Source organism: Cnephaeus nilssonii, assembly GCF_951640355.1.
Source record: "Cnephaeus nilssonii genome assembly, chromosome: 9".
Classification (NCBI taxonomy): Eukaryota; Metazoa; Chordata; class Mammalia; order Chiroptera; family Vespertilionidae; genus Cnephaeus; species Cnephaeus nilssonii.
The window spans coordinates 38,677,986-38,697,305 of NC_137080.1; the positions used below are offsets into that span (position 1 = coordinate 38,677,986).

Sequence of the window (19,320 nt, forward strand, 5' to 3'; positions counted from 1 at the left end):
CATAAACATGAATATGGAGAGTTGAATGCAATTTGGAGAAAATTCTCCCCAGGCCCTACTCTCTCACTGGGGAAACAAACTTGGGCTTGTTGGGGTGGGAGAGAGGAGGGGATATGCCAGAGTTCAGGGAGGGAGTCACAGAGAGTTCTCAGAGTCCACAGGTGGCTTCCACATCTTCTGCCACTATTCATTCTGCCCAAGAAACTGGTCGGCTCAGAAATGTGTCAGAGAGGAACTAACTCGCCAACGCTGCCACATTCCTGACACTCCCGACACAGGAGAGACCTTGGAGCCTGAGCAGGCCGTGGGAAAGTGCCAGTGGGAGCCACACCAGTATGGTTTGTTCATTTATTCTTACAGTACGTGTTTCTTGAGCTCCTATTCAAAGCCTTCATTAGGATGATTTTATATCTATCTATCTATGTGTATCTATATACTATAAAGTAAACATACAAAGATCTTATACAAACTAGAGGTGGAATTCTGTCAAGATGTAGTCCATTTCGCACCCATCCAAGGTGATCTTGTGCCCTGCACATAGTAGGCACTCAATAAAAACTTGCTGACTGAATGATGGGAGGAATCGATCACATGGGCTCTGAGGAAAGCAGGGGAGTGTGTGGCACTTGCTCAAAGTTCTCTATATAATTTATGGAAACAGTTAAGAAACGTTAACACTTGGCCCAGATAAGCCAAAAAGATGGTGATGATGGCAGCTGAGAGTGAAGAACTGATTCCAGAACCTTGACGTGTTCCCAGGTTTCTGCTCTAACCATCAGCATCCTTAACAGCCCTGTCATTTCTCTCTTGCAATCTAAAACTTAAAATGCAAACCCATGTATTGTTGTCATTTTTTTTTAAAGAAAGTAGAGTCAACCACATTTATTTTCTAAACTTGTCCCAAATCTAAAAATAACTTTGTATGGTTAGTTTCGCAATCTAAAAAGAAATGGTTGTACTTCCATTGTTTACTGGTGCTAACACTTTGATGACATAAGCCAGTCTACTAGATGCAAGACTGTGGGGCTGCTGGTTCCGGGGGGGACCATTGCCATCATGGGTCCCATGAGATGTGTTCCGACTGCAGCCTGACCAGACATAGAGACAGCAGGAGAAATATGTGACTCTTACCATTCCCCGAAGGCAGGGAGAAAAGCATTTTACATACACCCTAATTCCTGCTAGAGGAAACATTCCAATCTTCATGCACACATTGTAATTTTAGAAAGCATAATGAAAGCTAAAAGTAAGTTAGGCTAAATAGGTATATTAGGCTAAGAAAGAACAAAATCAGAGTGTGCAGAAAGACACTAGATCTCCTTTTCTGGTTGCATGTTTTGCTGCTGTAATGTGTCATTTATTGTCCCACAGCTCATTTTAATCTTCAACGGGACCTTGATCATCTGTGAAGGGGAAGCCCTACTCTTTCAAAGAGTTCTAACCAAGAGAGATGAGCTCTGGCTTTATCGTGTTCAGTAAGTGACATTTTGCTCACATTATTTTAAATTTGTTTCTTTGTTTTTCATTTTTACAACTGTTACAAATCCCAATGTATTCCAGAAAGTTAATCACACTAAAAGAAAACTGATTTATCAAATCAATGAAGCGTCTGATTGGTATATTCTAAAACTTGCCAACATATGAACAAAAGAAGATGGCCAAAGCAGTGGGTGATGGTGTTCACTTCCAAAAGAAAAGTGGGAGGTACTAAGAAGAATCAGGGAATGTAGGATTATAAGAAATTTAATTTGGGAGATTAACTAGCAAACCCTTTTGGGGTGAGTCATTCCTCCCAAATCATTTTCTATTAATCTAATGTTCTATCTTAGTAAACACAATATATTCAATAAGATGAGTTTTCTTTGATGAAGATCCTTGAAAATCTTTAGGGTCATTACTGGAGCAATCCCAGACCTTCTTTTAGAGTCTATACAGGCACAAATTGTAAAGAATAAGCTAAGTCCACACAATCGAAAGCTATATATCATAAGCTTTTTCTCTTCTTTTTGAAAAGACAAGGATTCTGAATACTCATGTGAGTCTCACTTATTGACATTTCCTTCTTTCTCTTAAAAGTTGAGTACAAAGGGAACTCATACAACTTAACAAAAGGAAGATAAACAATCCAATCAAAAAACGGGCAAAGGACCTAAATAGACCCTTTTCAAAAGAGGACATACAGAAGGCCCAGAGACATATGAAAACATGCTCAAAGTCACTAATCATTGGAGAGATGCAAATCAAAACGACAATGAGGTACCATTTCACACCTGTCAGACTGGCTATCATCAACAAATCAACAAACGGCAAGTGCTGGTGAGGATGTGGAGAAAAAGGAACCCTCATGCACTGCTGGTGGGAATGCAGACTGGTGCAGTCACTGTGGAGAACAGCACGGAGTTTCCTCAAAAAACTAAAAAATGGAACTCCCATTTGACCCAGTGATCCCACTTCTAGGAATATATTCCAATAAACTAGAAACACCAATCAGAAAGGATATATGCACCCCTGTGTTCATAGCAGCACAATTTACAATAGCTAAGATTTGGAAACAGCCTAAGTGCCCATCAGCAGATGAGTGAATTAGAAAACTGTGGTATAGCTACACAATGGAATACTATGCTGCTGTAAAAAGGAAGGAACTCCTACCATTCGCAACAGCATGGATAGACCTGGAGAGCATTATGCTAAGCGAAATAAGCCAGGCAATGAAAGAAAAATACCACATGATCTCACTCATTTATGGAATATAATGAACAACATAAACTCATAAACAAAAACAGATCCAGAGACAGAGAAGAATCAATCAGACGGTCAAGCCTCAGAGGGAAGGCAGGGCAGGGTGGGGGGAAGAGGGAAAGATGAACCAAAGGACTTGTATGCATGCATATAAGCCTAACCAATGGACACAGACACTGGGGGGTGAGGGCACGAGCTGAGGGGGGGGCGGGGTGGAGCAATAAGGGGATAAGGACACATATGTAATACCTTAATCAGTAAAGAAAAAAATAAACTACAAAAAAAAAAAAGGTTGAGTACAAAAAAAGAGATTGTATTCCCTTTGTTACCTTTTATTGAGTGCTCATTATATGCCACGCACTCTATATGGAGTATCTCCTTTAGCTTTTGCAGGAACTCTCAGTGGTGTATACAGCTATTATTTCTATGTTAGAGATGCAGAAACGGGCCTTCCCAAGGCCACAAAGCTAGTAACCACATAGCCAGGAAGTGGACCAGGCCAGCATGATTCCAGGGCCCACATACTACACTGCCTCCCTTGTGCTGTTTTCAGGGGGCAGGGGCGATGGCATTCTTGTAAAGGGAGATTCCATTCCCCGTTAAATTATCCAAATTTAAGAAACTTTTTTTTACCCTACTTTATATTTTTACAGTTTAAATCATACCGATTCCTGAGTTGTTCTGGATCAGAAAGATTTTGAGCTTCATTTGCTTGCTTCTACATTGACCCTGTTTTTCTCCTTGCACACAACTAGCTGCTCAATTAAGACTGTTGTCCAAAATCTAAATTTACAAACAAATTGCCTTAAGATGAAATCTTGGCCGGTTATTTATATCACATGGCCATGAGAACTCGACGATCAATATTTTTGGACAATCGTCCGCAGTCTCGTCCTCGCCTTCCCAGCTGTGAGAAGCCTCTGTCCTCATGATGGTGTGCCTGGACTGTTTCAGCCGCCTTCCGGAAGGCTCCCTGCTGCCAACCTGGGAAAGCACTGCTTTCATAACAGTGCTCTCCGGCTCGGGTACCTAATATAGATCCCCTTAGCCCGAAACACCAAATGTAAGATTAATGGCTTAGTTCTCACTGTTTTTATTATCTGACCACAACCTACCAAGTTACTGCTATTCTCACCACTTTTAAAGCGATGCCAGTCCAGGCAGTCTCTCTACTGGACCCCGTGTACTGGCTGCTCCTCTCCCTCACCATCAGTCCACCCGGGGATATCCTGCCATTCCCACCCGCCCTCCAAGGACCAGCCCAGATGCCACCTCCTCTACAAATCTATTCCTGATGGCTCCAGCTGCCATCTCTTCCCCATCAAAGGGCCCTCTACTTCCTTATTGCACATAGACCACGTTAATATGTATTTCTATTCTCTAATCACCACCCCACCCCACCCCATCCGGCACTTTACACTGGAAGTTCCTATAAGCACAGTTTGCTTGTAAACTCCTGATGAGAAGGGCCCACGTTTTATACTTTGTTTGCACTGCAACTGACTCTGTAGGACAGCACTGGGGAGACCGAAAGACCAATGTCTTCAAAACCTGGGGCAGGCACCCAGTCTCAAATTCATTCCACTTTTTGAGATGTGTCCATGACACCAAATACCCAGATTTTAAAAATCAGTTTTAAATCTTTATAGACATTATCTTCATGCGGCGTGTACAAAAGAATAAATTAGAGATATAAAAAGCTATTCAGACCCAATAAACCAGGGAGGAAATATCCCTCAAGAAAAAGTCTTTGGGGGCTGAATGATCAAAATTGGCTGTCTCCATCAATGCAACTCAATTTTCAACTCGGCTGATTTGATGACAGTCAGAACAGTGTTTAAAAATCAAAATGCTAAGGAAAAAATGAAAATAAAAATTTCATTACAACTGTCTTTTTCCATGTTATTTACTTTTATGTACTCATATGTAAACATCAAATTATTATAGAAAAATACTGCATCAGTGATTGAGATGTCACTGCCATAGGCTGATAAGCACTTTTATAATGCTCTACTTTCATTTTCCTTTACGTACCCAGCCATATTTCTAAATACGGCATATAAATTTGCCTTCAGATATTGCATTTTATGTGTGTATATATGCAATGATATTGCATATTTTCAAAATTCAAGCTACCTGGCAAATATGTAAATATTTATCTAAGCCACAAATGGTGTTTAGTTCCCTGAGAGTCTCCTTATACATTTATCAAACAATTTAGAAGTTAAAAGCACCACTTGTTTAAATGGCTATGTAACAAATGCCCCCAAAGTATTTCATATATCTTAATAATGCGGATACCTTTTATACAAAGGCCTTATCCTAGCACATGCTTGGTATTTACACACTGCCTCCCTTCCCATCTCAGGCATTGACACTTACAAATATTCCTGTGGTTTTTCCCGACCTGTTCACACAAAGAAGTGTATAACAGACCCTGCTGCAATATCAGAGTCAGATTCAAACTTTCCATTCAAAGCAAACCACACTATATTGAGATCTGAACACTAAAGAACAGCAGAGTATTTCACATACTAAGCTTAGGGTGTGACTTTACCTATACAGGTTGACATTTTGAGTGTGGATTCTAAAATTGGAAGGGTAGGAAATACACCCACGTGTACTTGTCTCTTCTATCAGTTGGGAACCTAAGAGATGATGGTAATGACGAGGATAATGAATAGGGGCATCCTAATTTATTAAAAACAGTTATTTTGTCCCAATGAAATATACAGTTTGTTCTGTTGAGAGAAAGAAATAATTGCTCCTCTACCAATGTATCTTCGTGAAATTCAAGAGAAATATTCATAGATACGCAATCCAAAGTGGAACATTAAGCACTTTCTGGACAATGAAGACAAAAGCACTGCTTATTATTTTAAAACTGGCTTCTCTGGGGTATGTCTTAACGGATCCAACGTTTCACTTGAAAGAATGAGCAAAGCCATCTACCAGCTCCACTGAAGGGTAAGTATACACACAGCAGCAACATGCTCAGCCAGGACAACCACAGGCCAACCCTCCGCTCCGCCTTGTCAGTGGCTGGTGCACAATCCAGAACCAACCTTAAGCATTTCCTTTTTACCTGAACTAGAACCAGGGGGATATGTTATTGCATACATTCATTCAACAAAGTATAACTGAGCACCTACCTCCACCAAATCTATATCACCATTGATTAAGATGCCATTCTGTTCTACCACCAGGGAAAAACATAGCCAATTAAAAATGTTTTTCTCATTTGTGCTATGCAATCAATGGTAATATGCAATCCCATTTCTGAGATGCTAAAATGTTTGAAAGGAAAAGTGCCTCTTAGACTCCATGAAACGTGGTGTGGGCGTGCATGATCCTCAGGGGCACAGTGAGGACAAGAAAGCTCCTGCCCTACAGAGCCCTCAGCCAGAGGGAGCCTCGTCTGGAATTACAAGGTGTCTCAACGCCTGGTTATTTGTGGCCATGCAGGAGGGAGGAGTAGCTAGGAAAAGGCCCTCCAGGAAAGCCCGACACCTCAGACCAGAGGAGCAGGAAGCATACAAAAAACACGATCATTAAAGAAACTTCAAGCCAAATGCAATGAGAAAGTACATTATTTTAAAGACTCTGGTTTGCCTGAATCTGCTCACTTGCAGCTTAACCGTGGGCTTCTATCTTCCTTCTTCCCTTTTAAAATTCCCTCTCACCAGTCCCCCATCTCCACATCCCCATCTCCAATTTCTTGTCTCCTTTATTACTCACATATGTCATTCATCTCAACTCCAAATGTTTTTTATACCCTTTCCCTTTGTCTCCCAAGAGACTTCCATTAGCTTGTTCTTCTAGCCATAAATCAAGCACATGACTGAATATGATTAATATTAGCTCTGGCTGGTTACTTGCACAATTTTATATTGATAATTGATATCCTATCTGATTTTCTGGTTTTGCTTGATATATGACCTAGAGTTTCCATGAAGCCATCAAAGGCGAATTCTCTTTGGTATTTTAGGTAACTGTTCAGATTTAGCAATTAAAACAATGAGAGGAAGTGTGATTGACATCTGACTCCAGTATGCTACTTGTTGGCTAGAATCCTCCAAGATAGCAGATCAGTGCACTCTGCAGACTACAACTGCAACAAATCAAAAGAGCCCAAGCCTTTTAAAAATGACCTTACTCATTACAAAAAGAAATCAAAATCTTCAAAAGAAGAATTAGCACTTATTATACATGATCTATTGCTGTCAGATAAAAATAATACACTCAAAAGCTGGTATCACATTGAAAAGTATGTTTTCTATAGTCTACCAAATTAAAACATATGTTCTGATTCCTTTTCCCTCAATGTATTATGCATTGGGAATCCTCAAACACTGACATGCCTTTCTGAATAAATTCCCCTTCCTAATATTCCCACTGATATTCTCTCTAGCTTCAGAATTCTACAAATGAATTGTTACTATAAGGAAGCTAGAAAATGTGATTCTGAATTAATTTCTTCATTCATTCCCCAAAACATAGATTGAATCCCTTCTGTAGCCCTGAGATGGAACACTGCATCGCACCTGGCTGTCACCCTGAGAAGGTGGCAGTGTGTCTGTCTTGTCCTAAGTAGAGGCCAGAGATGTGGGTCAAGCCTCAGCTCTGTGACCCTCTCCTCCCTCCTCCAGAGCAAAGAGTAGCATCTCTCAATTTTAATTCCACACCTGTAAAATGGAAATAGCAATATCTACCAACTTAGCAAAGTTATGGAAAATAAAGAATCTAAAAAGGGCCTGCAAAGACTGAGCACAGTGCTGGCCTGTTGGAGGCATCCCATAAAGGATGGTTTCCTGTCTCCTTCCCTTCACAGGATTATCAGATGCACAACCCTTTCCTATTGTAGATACTTCCATGTATAAATTATATTTTTTCCTTTCCTTTGCATTTATTTTTCTTAGTTACGTATTTCTAAGATTAAAAATTTTACTATTAAATGGTAGTAAAAGAAGAGTTCCTGGATCATGTAGAGTCTTCCTTGAGAGTTTTATCTATATATATAAAAGCCTAAGCAAGCATTACAACTGAACAACTGGAACAACTGGTCGACCAGTTGCTATGATGCACACTGACCACCAGGGAGCAGACGCTCAACACAGGAGCTGCCCCCTGGTGGTCAGTGTGCTCCCACAGCCAACCTCCCTCAGCCCCTCCCCCCAGGCCAGCCAGCCCCATCGGCCCTGATCAGGGGGCCAGCCAGCCAACCTTCTGCAGTCCCCCCCACCCCCAGCCAGGTGGCCCCCCAATAGGCCTCAATTGCCAGCCAGGCTGAAGGACCCCACCATGCACAAATTCGTGCACTGGCCTCTAGTGTGTGTGTATGTGTGTGTGTGTGTGTGTGTGTGTGTGTGTGTGTATGAGCCTCAGCTCAAAGAATTATCTGCATAATGTATCTTGTCCATCTCACTGTCCACAAGGAAATTCTGTGGCATTTGCATGTAAATATGCCTACTCAAGACTTTCAGATAATCTATTGCTAGAAAATTTGGCCAAGTGGTAGTCTATAATATGATTGAAAGTAAGCAACCTTAGAAGAAATAATTATAATCATAATCACAACATTGATTGAGTGCCAACTGTTTGCCAAATACCATTCTAAGTATCTATGGGTATTCATTCATTTAGACCTCACACCAATCTTATCAGACAGGTAAAACTGTCCTCATTTTATAGATAAGGACACAGAGAGATCCAGTGACTTGCCCAAAGTCTCATGGCCAGTGGGTGGAGTGGTAGAGATTCCTGAATTTGAACCAAACAGCCTGGCTCAAGAGTCCAAGCTTTTCACTCCAATACCATACTATTTCTTGGAATTTTTTTATTCTTCTTGAAAAGTATTCCAACATTACAGTACCTCACAAATCAGCAACATCTGCTATGCAGTCAACAGCATCTCTAGTACCCTCAGCATAAACAGGCAACTGGGTGGATGGTCAGGGGTTTCTCTGAAGTTCTTTGTTCTAAATTAAAATATTACATATGGGCTTCTATCCAAACCATTTAGGAAGAGACTCTTTAAAGAGATTCTACAGAATAAAGGCAAGTACTCCCAGCACCTGCCTAAGATTACAAATAAACTAATGCCACCTTCTAGCTTCATTTTATTAGTAATAAGACTACTGCTTATTAAACATTCATTGCATGGCAGGCATACTAAGTCCTTCATAGACATGATCTTGCTTACTCCTCAAAACGACCCCAGGAGGTAGGTACTGTAATTTATCCTCATTTTATTGATAAAGACACTGGGCTCAGAGCAGATAAGAAACGTGCTCAGGTTGCAAACTGGTATATCTACAGAGCTGGGGTCAAGCACTCACTCTTACCCACCACACCACGGGGTCGCCCTTGAAGAACACATGGTCCCTGACACCTCTCTCTGGCTCTAAGAACCACTGCAGTGTACTGTGTGAGAAGCCAGCATGAAGCCCAAACCACTATGCCTCTGATATTTTTGTGCAATGGCCATGAAACTAGAAAGGCAAAGATCTCCATGCCAGGAACCAAGGATTGCCAAGCAAATCAGGCTCCCTGGCCCTAAGAAAAGTCCTTTTACCAGGGCAGAGGCTGGGGAACTCTAGCCCTCCCCCTGATGGCTTCTCCCCCAAATACACTAAAAATAATGAGTTAAAAGAGGGTTTGCATGGGTGGGAGGTGAAGGCAGATGGTCTACTGTGGTACAGAGGGTCTTTGTATAAGACAAGAAGGCTCTGGAACCACAAGACCATAGCCACCTTGAGAGCCAAGAGGCTGAAAAGAAAGAGAGAGAAGCAGCAGACCCAGCTGGGGAGTGAGGTGAAACAAGGCACAGATGGAAGCCGAGGAACGAGCAGGTGACAGGACGGCTTAAGCAGACTCCACCCCTCTATGTGGGCTAAAGCCTAGATGGTCTTGCTGGGGAGCACACTGTGCTACCTTTATTGGACATGCCCTGGCTCAATCTCATGTTGATCCATGTCTTTCTAAAAAGTTTTATTTTTCTCAAACATAATTCAGAAAACTGGAGGTGCACAATCGCCCCCCACTAAAGGGAACTAGAGGGTGTGAGAGGAAAAGTGGTGGGCTAGGCCAGTGGTCAGCAAACCGCGGCTCACGAGCCACAGGCAGCTCTTTGGCCCCTTGAGTGTGGCTCTTCCACAAAATACCACGTGCGGGCACGCATGTACAGTGCAATTGAAACTTCGTGACCCATGCGCAGAAGTTGGTTTTCGGCCTGGGCGAGTCTATTTTGAAGAAGTGGCATTAGAACACTCAAGGGGACAAGGAGCCGCATGTGGCTCGCGAGCCGCAGTTTGCCGACCACTGGGCTAGGCCAACGCTCTCTAGACAGCAACCAGCCCTGGGTTTTTCTGGGTCATTTTACACTTCGGGGGCTTTCACTATTACTCTGTCAGGAAACTGGTACACAGAGTACTCTATATATGCATATGTCATGTGATACTTTATTATATGACGGGAGGCCGAGTGTGTCACCAGGAATTTGAATTCTCAGTGCCAGTGCTGCTCAGCGGCAACATCAAAGAAACTGTACAAATTCAAGTTGAGCTGGGTCATGAATCTGGCTTCCTGTGGGGGGAGGGGGGGTACTGTTGGTTAATTGTGCCCACTTTGAAAAGCTTATCAAGTTTCAGGTGAAATGTGGCAGTTTCTATCACCTTTTGGGCATTCGCATTATGTCCCCATGCTCTAGCAGGAAAGTTCTAACAACAGCTAGGATGTGACAGCAATCCATAATTTCTCCTCATTGCTGCATAAGAGAGCTGGGCTGGGCTTCAAAGAGAGCTGCTCTTACCCTATATAATAAAAGGCTAATACGCAAATTGACCGAACTGCCAACGCCCACCAGGGGAAAGACGCTCAATGCAGGAGCTGCCCCCTGGTGGTCAGTGCGCTCCCACGGGGGAGCACCGCTCAGCCAGAAGCCAGCTCAGGGCTGGCGTGTGCAGCGGCAGTGGTGGGAACCTCTGCCGCCTCTGGGCAGCACTAAGGACCCCTCGGGGGATGTCTGCCTGCTGGCTATCCCCTGAGGGGGTCCTGGACTGCGAGAGAGCACAGGCCAGACTGATGGACCCCCCCACCCCCAGTGCACGAATGCCGTGCACTAGGCCTCTAGTTTTTAAATAAATGCATTTAGAACCAGGGGCCTGAGCGTGAAGAAGACTCAAGTCTTCACTTGGCACCGTGGTATGTTTTTCAGCACAAGGGCTTTTTTTTTTTTTACTGGATTTGACTGTCCAAGCCTTACAAGGTTGTGCTGAGCAGGGAGGGAAAAGAAAACTGGGTAACCAACTTTGTTTTACGTATACATTGTCCCAAAGCTCCAATTCCCCAATGAATTATTTCCAGACAGAGAAGTGGGGTGCTAAAGTGTTTACAAAAGAACAAGCAAACAAATAGATTGGCTTCACAATACTCCAGCAGAATAAAAGGGGGTAGGGGGGTTGGGTTGAGGGTAAAGGGATAGATGAAGCAAGATTAAGAATTGATCTTTGTTGGAGCTGAATGACAGGTATATGGGCCTCACCATATGACTGTCTATTCTACTTTTGTGTATGTTGGAAATATTCCGTAATAATTTTTTTTTTTAATCCACAGAAGTACTAGGAGTTTCCATGAAGTACAACTACTTATGTCCAGACTTGCTAGGGTGGGGTCAGTTACTGACACCTCTGCAAATGGACCGCCTGCCAACTCACCCCTTATCCTTCAGGTATTCTACCCTCCAGCCAGCCTAGATGCCAACTGAGGTGTGGGTCACCTGGCCTGTACTTTCCCACCTCCTCGCCTTTGCCCATGCTATTTCCCTCTGCCTGGATCCCCTCTCCTCTTATACCCCTGCTCCGACTATCAAAATCCAACCCATGTAAGGCCTAGATCAAAGCTATCCCCTTTGGAAAGTCTCTAATTACTGCATATGGAAGTAATCTCTTCCTCCTGAGGACTCCAGAGCTTTGCCTGTGCTCTCCTGGGGCACAGCTCACTGGGTAATGATAACAGTCATGAGAATAAGAAGAATCATAATAATAGCAGCTAATATGTTACTGTGTGCCAGGCACTTTAAGTATGTCATCACTTTCAATCCTTACAACATCCTCTGAGGTTACTACCATTTATTATTACATTGAACAGATGAAGATCTGAAGCTCGGAGAAGTCCAAGGGTGAAACAGATCCAACGTGACGTGATGCCAGATGTGGTGCCATAAATGTTAAGCCTTTGTGCCCATGATCCTCACGCTATACCATCAGAGTGACGTAGCATAAATTAAAGTCTAGCTGGGGCAAAATTCTAACTTTCAGAAAGACCTGAGAGTCCACGTTCCTGATGACTGTAAGACTGTTTAGCCTCGTCTTCCTACTGAATTGTGAGCTCCTTCAGGGCAGGGACTGGGCCTTATTCTATTTTGTGTGCCCACAAGCACGGTCTGGTGTAGTGCCTTACACACAGAAGATGCTCCATAGCGTCTTGTTAACTGCACCCTGTATTACTACAGAGCTGTCTGTGTTCGCAGTGCTGATGAAGGACTAGGTCCAGCTCTTGTAATCTACCTGTCTGCCTGCACAAGGAAATGAGATGGAAATCAGCCCCCTGAGCTGCCTTAAGCATCTCTCCTCCCCAACATCTCCCAGCATGTCCAGAAGGCCACGAAACTAAAATAGTTATCTTCTCCCTATGCTGGCACTGTAAGTGACCAGAAAGAATTCTTCCCCGTGCTATTTTTATTCACCTCCCAGCTGTGGGTCCTTCCCTCTCCCTCGGTAAACCCCCATCCCTCACAGCCTTAGGAAACGCCAAGGGAATCGGACTTTATCTAGATAATGTCTTGGGAATCTGAAAGTGAGGAAAACAGGCTGATCCCGCCCACCTGCCCCCCACCACCACCCCCCGAGTTTCCTTTCTCTTACTTCCCCTTTCAGACTTCCTAAACCTCCTTTCTTTCCAACCAAATTACACTGCATCGTTGCTGCTGTTCTTTGATTATAGTTGGACCTTCTTCCTGAATGCAGTGATGTTCTCTGGACTGGCCCTAAACACTTGGGGAATAGGCTCAGTTGCCTTCAGTTCCTTCCCCCAAACCCTTTCAACATTTTTCTTCTAGCTACAGTCTTCTCCCTCCAAGGACCCTGCTAATGTTGTAACTCTGCAAGGTCTTACTCCCAGCTGGCTCTCAGGAACTGAGAAAGCACTGGCTGATGAGAAGGTGTGAGCTCATAATATGATTAAGGTCCTCCTCTCTAGCTCTTCATCCAACTCCCACTATCGATATGAGCATTTCCATCGAGGAAATGAGAAGGCCTAGTCCCAAAAGAATGCGGCAATAATGGTAAAGGGACCAACATTGGTGTTGAAATTTGGGGCAAAGGGTTCGCCTTCCAGCCATGAGCTCCTGATCACCTGGGAGCCGAGAAGTAACCTGTGCCCTCAATGCTTTCTCCTAAGAGCCATTGGCACCCCCAGGACGCCCCCCGCCCCCCACTTTGTAAACTGCCCACTGCTCTTGCTGCGGTGAACCATGCACAATGGCAGAACCATCCTTAAGCTAAGAAAGCACTTTGGAGCGAGCCTGCAATCTCCTCTCGTGAATTTGCTCTGAGCTGCACTAAGAACACTCCAAGGACTTCCTATTTCTTTCTTAATAATGAACAGGTCTCTTTCATAGAGAAGCAAAGCTTCTCAGGGCTTCCTAACCAGCCAAAAACCACTGCTTCTCTTCAGCTAAAAAAATAAAATAAAATAAATTGATTTCTCCTTGGAGACATAAGCTTACTTGTTTTTTTTTCTTCTCCTTTTTCTTTTATCATATGCTGACCAAAATAAAACATTTCTAACAGTGGCTTAGAAGAACTAAGATTGTACCAATCTCTCAAAACTACTGCCAACACAATGCTGTGCTTAAGCACAGCAAGGGCTAAACATATATTTCCTCTAAAGATAGCTGAAGAACACTTCACATGTACGTTTTGCTTTTCCTCTAGTATACAATGACCACAACCAAGACTCGGGCACATCCATTCTTCTAGTAAATAGAAAAAAACAAAAACAAAAAACAAATATGGCATAGCACTCGTAACAATTTATCCAAAAAGTAGTAAGTGACTCCCCAAAGCATTCTGATACCAAAACATAGCCTACATGGCCCCTCTGGTTTCCTGCTGGATAACATTAAAACGGAACCGAATGAAAAGGGTTTCCCCCGAAGAGGTAATGCTAGCAGGCCTGGAAGCTTAAGAGCCCTAAGATAAAATACAAGGTAGCTCCATTTTCAGGGGGAAAACTGCATTTGCAAGCAGCAAATTTGCCTGCGGATTGGCTGGTAAGGGACTCCACGCAGAGAATGAGGGGTGCTATTGTAACCGTGCCGACGGTGGGGTTGGGAAAGGAGTTTCTTAGCTGTCAACATCTAACTACTGCGGCTGGACTGGGTAAAAACTGTATTTTTCTCTCTTCTCCTGCTCTTTGGACACTTTGTGTTTAATGAATACTTGGTATCAGAGCTAAGTCCAAACACTGTTACATGTGGGATTTCCTAATGCTGAGACCTGGCAGGGCGGCACTGTGTTCTGCCAAAAAACTAAACAGGAATGAGACTACCTCGAAATGTAACAACTGGGCATCCTCGTTCTCTTTCAGCGTTTTCATTTAGTGGGAGCAAATGTGTTGCTTTAATGCAATTGAAAAGAAAAGAACATTTTGGGACGACATAGCTCGATCCCTCATAAAGCTTCATTTTCCAAAGCAGTATGTGAATCTCTAAATAAATGACAATTCATTCTCTGTTTACTTTAGGTAAACAGAAAACGCATTGCGGAGTACTCATTTTCAAACGCTAATCAAGAACATTAGGTCCCAACAGATTCATTTAATAGAAATATAATAGGCATTCCTGCTTGCTTTTCATCTTGTCTCGCTGTAAATGCTAAAATGAACAGCAAATTAACCCTGCGTTGGAACGGAGTCCCTGTCACAGCTGATATCCTCTCTCTCTCACGACTTGTAAACATCCCCGCATCCTGTCGCTGCTTTGACTTCTGCTTAGGAGAGACGAAAGTGCCTGATTGAGTTTGGCAAGAGGCTGTAGGAATACTTGAATGCTAAAGGGAGTACTGCATGTCAACCCTGCTATCTTTCCTAGCAGAACAAAATATTACCAGATCGTCTCCTAAAATAGTGTACAATTAGGAAGTAGGAGGAGGGTGGGGGTGGGACTGTTTTTTTCCAAGCTCCATGTAATCAACTGCATTTCTCTATATTTTTAACTTTACTAGCCATTCTCCAAACGGCTGCTTATAAACTACTATACAAAACAAGCTAATAAAGACAGGGCCATCCAAGCTCTATAATCAGATATAAAAGATGTGCAAACAACTTGAGATCTTATAATTAATATTCAGTGATATCAGAATTAGCATTTAGAACTCTATACAGAAAAAACTATAATACTTCATAAATTATGTAATAATGAACAAACCCTTTCAAAAACTGTTTTCACTGTGCTAAAGTAACATTCTAGACTTGTTGTAAGTATATTATTCTTACAAGTAGTTCGCAGTTATTCTTGAAGGCAAGCCTTGGAGTTTCCTTAGCATAGTGCTGCTGGGGGAAATTTTCAGCATGTCCATCTTCATCTCTAGCCTGAAGGGAAATATAATGGCCTATTTAGGGACTTACAAATAATGGAAGAAAAAAAAAAAGCTAAAAGCATAACAGCTCAGATCATTAAACAAACGGGAATCCAGAAATAACAACATCATTAAGAAGTTTGTTTAAACACGCAGTATGCCTTTTACATATCAAAATTTGGGCTTTATTTTTCTTTTCATGGTTTAGTTTGAACATGCAAATTCCTTGTGGTGCAATATTTAACATTTTTAAATATTAAGCAAACCAACATAAAATAATTTTGTTGGAAATTGCCACCACTTCAGTCTCTCAGTGACTTTGGTTGTACGTTTAGGATTATCTGACATACATATGTGTTTAAACTTTTTGGCATGCTTAAGCAATCTCTAGATAATGCACTTTAAAAAAATTCTGATAGCAAGGCCATAAGAAAAGCAATTTGCATAGTTATATTTTGCATTGTAATACTATTAGAGATAAACTGATTCCCCTCGATTTTTAAATAAAAATCCGAAAGGAGCAATGATCTCGTAAGAACAATGATTCTTCAATCAAATGCAGTAAAAAATAGATTTAGTTAAGAAGCTGCATTAAAAGTTACTGGTTATTTTGATCTACGCTGTTAATTAAGAAAGCTGAAGTGTACATGGAGACATGAACAGAACCCATCAGCAATACCGCTTGCATACAGTCTTCTCTTTCTAATCTCCACCGGTTGCTGGTTTGGAGTTGGAGAGAAGGGAGAGGTAGGTGAAAGGAGGCGTGTCTGCAGCACACTCATTAAATCACTCATTTAGGTGACACTTGCACTCCGCTCTGCTCTCATCTCATCGTAGCCCTAACTGCTCTCTCCTTCCTGGCCTCCTGAAATTCACAGCTGAGCTGTCTCCCTCACATATGGCTTGCATATAATTATGCATATTCCATTTTGCACTGCATTAAAATGATGAGCTCCTGGCTCCCTGCCAGCTGGTTTTTAAAAGCCCAAGTGAAGTAGGAAAGAGGAGAGAAACACAGGGAGAGCTGCACAGGAAGCAGCAGGTAGTTCTGTCTGCTGTCTCTTTAGATAAAATGTATGTCTGGCACCAAGGGAGCAGCTGAGAACTACCTGTTGTGATGTATGGATGGAGGCGGAGGAAACAATGAGCGCGCGTCTGAGGCACGGCGATGACAGCGCCCATGGGTTGTTTCTCCCCTAATGGAGTGAAATCTTCCTGCTGACAAGCGTCACTCAGAGCTCCTGGGCTGGACGGGGATTGTCCTTCTAGAAAGGGATCCGTATTTGGTGCAATCGAGAATGGATAGCTTGTTTTTAATAAAACTCATGGCAGGGTGGGAACTGGATTCAATTTGGAAGTGGAATGTCACAGGCGTGTAATGGGTTTCGAGAAGTTTGTGACGGGGAGAGGAGAGATGGCTCTGTTTTGGTTTCATTTTTGAGGTTGATCAATATCGTTGGGATTTAGTGCCTTTGTATGGTACCCCACCACCACCACCACCACCGCCCAATCAGAGTAAAATAAAAACACAGTGAAAAGACTGGGCTACATGTGACAGAGAAACCAGTGATGTTCCTTCTCACGGCATCAGTACTAGTCCGCAGCTCCATGAGGGTTTCACATCGCCTTAAAGGGGGCCCGTGTTAATGTGGAGTGTATACGAAAAGGCAGGTGTAAGAAGGTAGTAAAATGCTGATGGGCAGGACAATGTCAGATTCCTCACAGCTGAAACGTAAGCCACTCTGTGAGGCACAGGTCTTCCGAAGGCAGGGGCATCTTTTTTATCTCTTTTACTCTGCCATGCCCAGTGCCTTATTTTTAGTCGATACTTAACAAACATTTAGGTGATGGGGGGAAAAAACCCCATACAAGGATTGTAACTAGACCCTACCATAAACAACTCTGTAGAAAATGCCACCTCAAAATATGCTAAGCTTGGTGGGAGGTTTATTATATTCCTGATGCACTGGAATACATATGCTTGGAAACACACTTTGCAGATAGTTTACAAGGGCTACTATTTACATATGTACGTCTACACTCAATATATATGTATCTTGTGTATAAATATTCATAAGGTGGAATATGTTTATTATGCATGTACTATCTATACACATTCATACACACCAGATGCCTGGGGATATTTTCAACATTAGTGGGAAAAATACATTCATTCCACTTATATGTAAGGTGCTCACAGGGCTTTTTATGTGTTTTAAAGGAAGAAAACAAATCTAAGGCTTAAATGTGCTTCCTCAAAAAGGCTACGGATTTCATATAAAGCCTCATAATCTAGGAGGTTAAGTAAAGCAGCAGCGTAAGAGACAGGAGAGGGGATTTGCAGTGGTTGGAAGTGGAGACAGAACGCCAGACACTTGCTTCTTTATTGAGACTTGTATCTGCCTCTGCAGCCAACTCCCAGGGCCGTGGGCACGCTCTGCCTCTGACAACCAACCTGATCCCGGGGCCCAGGGAACGCCGCTGGCCGTGTTTCCACCGCGCGCCAGAGATGGAAAGCGCACAGTGTGCTGGGAGACAGGCACGACCACCCCACGTGGGTGTGCACACACACACTCACACTCCTGTCTCCAAAGTGGCTCCCTGTGCATCCTGAAGATTTTTAAGGTAAATTTTTCTATTATTCTTACCTGGTTAAAGTAAAATGATCTCATGCGTGTATGGCAGTAGTTCTCTATACTGGCTGCATGTTAGAATCATCTGGGCTGGTTGTTTTTCTAACATATTGGTCCCTGACCTCCCCTCACCTTTCTAAGATCCTGATTTAATTGGTCCAGAGTGTTTTTGTGGGTTTTGTGTTGTTGTTGTTGTTTTTTTAATAAAAAGCTCCTAGGTGATGGTAATGTTCAGGCGGGGCTCAGAACCACTGATCTAAGGAGAGTGCCGATTGGTATCAGGAGGAGGCTCTTGGCAGAGTTTTCAGAACATTCTCTAACCACATCGGAGTGACCTGCTCGCAACACTAGGAGGAGACAGGATGTGGCCCCTGAGGTGGGTCTCACCCTAAAGATTCAAGAAATGACTTGACTAGCTACTTGTGGGCAAAAAATTATCTTTAGTTTCTGGTGTAACGAATTATCTTAGAAGAACTACTAGACCCTTCCTAAGAGGCCTTCCTGGGTCTCTCGAACCAAGTCCCATATCTCCACTCTGCCCTCTCTTGGACGACGCACAGGTGCACCTTCCGCTGCGTGGTGGGATGTTGGCCTCTTTCACTAGACTGGGAGCTCCCTGAGGGGAGGATGGTGGAGCCACGGCCGGGTACGCAGTAAGTGCTCTGGAGGTGTGGGTTCCATCATCATTCCACAGCAGCAACTTGGTGACAATGATAGACAAAATCTGAGGGAACTTCCTTACCCTCCATGTCAAATCATGTTAGAACATTTTAGAACCTCTTATACAGGGAAGCCAGGGCCTTCTTCTCCATCTGTCCCATTTGGGCTGGCAGACAATAAGATCTGCCGGCGGGGGCGGGGAGGAAGACAGAGAGAGCTGATGACCCCTTCAGGGAGGGGTGTTTGAGCCCTGAAGATGCTCAGAGTCACCGGTCATGGTAATAGTATAAAACCGGCCAGCGTTCAGCTGGCCTTATTAGTGTTCTTAAACCCTCTGCGGACGATGCCTTCTCTAATTGCCTGTCTCGGGCAGACTACCCTACTACCAGCTCTTGGGATCCACGGGCCAGGAGGCCTGTGCTGATGTCTGACTTTGTTCTGGAATGACCCGTTCTAACATAGGAAATGCCCAGCTAGTCATAATGAACTCACTCTCTCCATGTGTCCTATTCTCACAGCCTTATCCTGACATATTAGGACTTGCATGCCAACCACGGGGAAGAGCAAATGGGAAACGATAGTTTTGCATTTGACGACAAACGTGATTGTCAGACCAAAGGTGCATGTTTGCTCTGTTATTCTAAGACATC

General features: G+C 43.2%; 1 protein-coding gene across 1 annotated transcript in view; it reads right to left on the reverse strand.

The window, feature by feature from the left end:
• SOBP (sine oculis binding protein homolog) overlaps positions 1–19,320 on the reverse strand; it is a 160,975-nt gene that overhangs the window by 51,771 nt on the left and 89,884 nt on the right. The window contains exon 5 of the mRNA XM_079781458.1: positions 15,295–15,390. Coding sequence (XP_079637584.1) covers positions 15,295–15,390 — 96 coding nt within the window. The remainder of the gene's footprint in view (positions 1–15,294; positions 15,391–19,320) is intronic.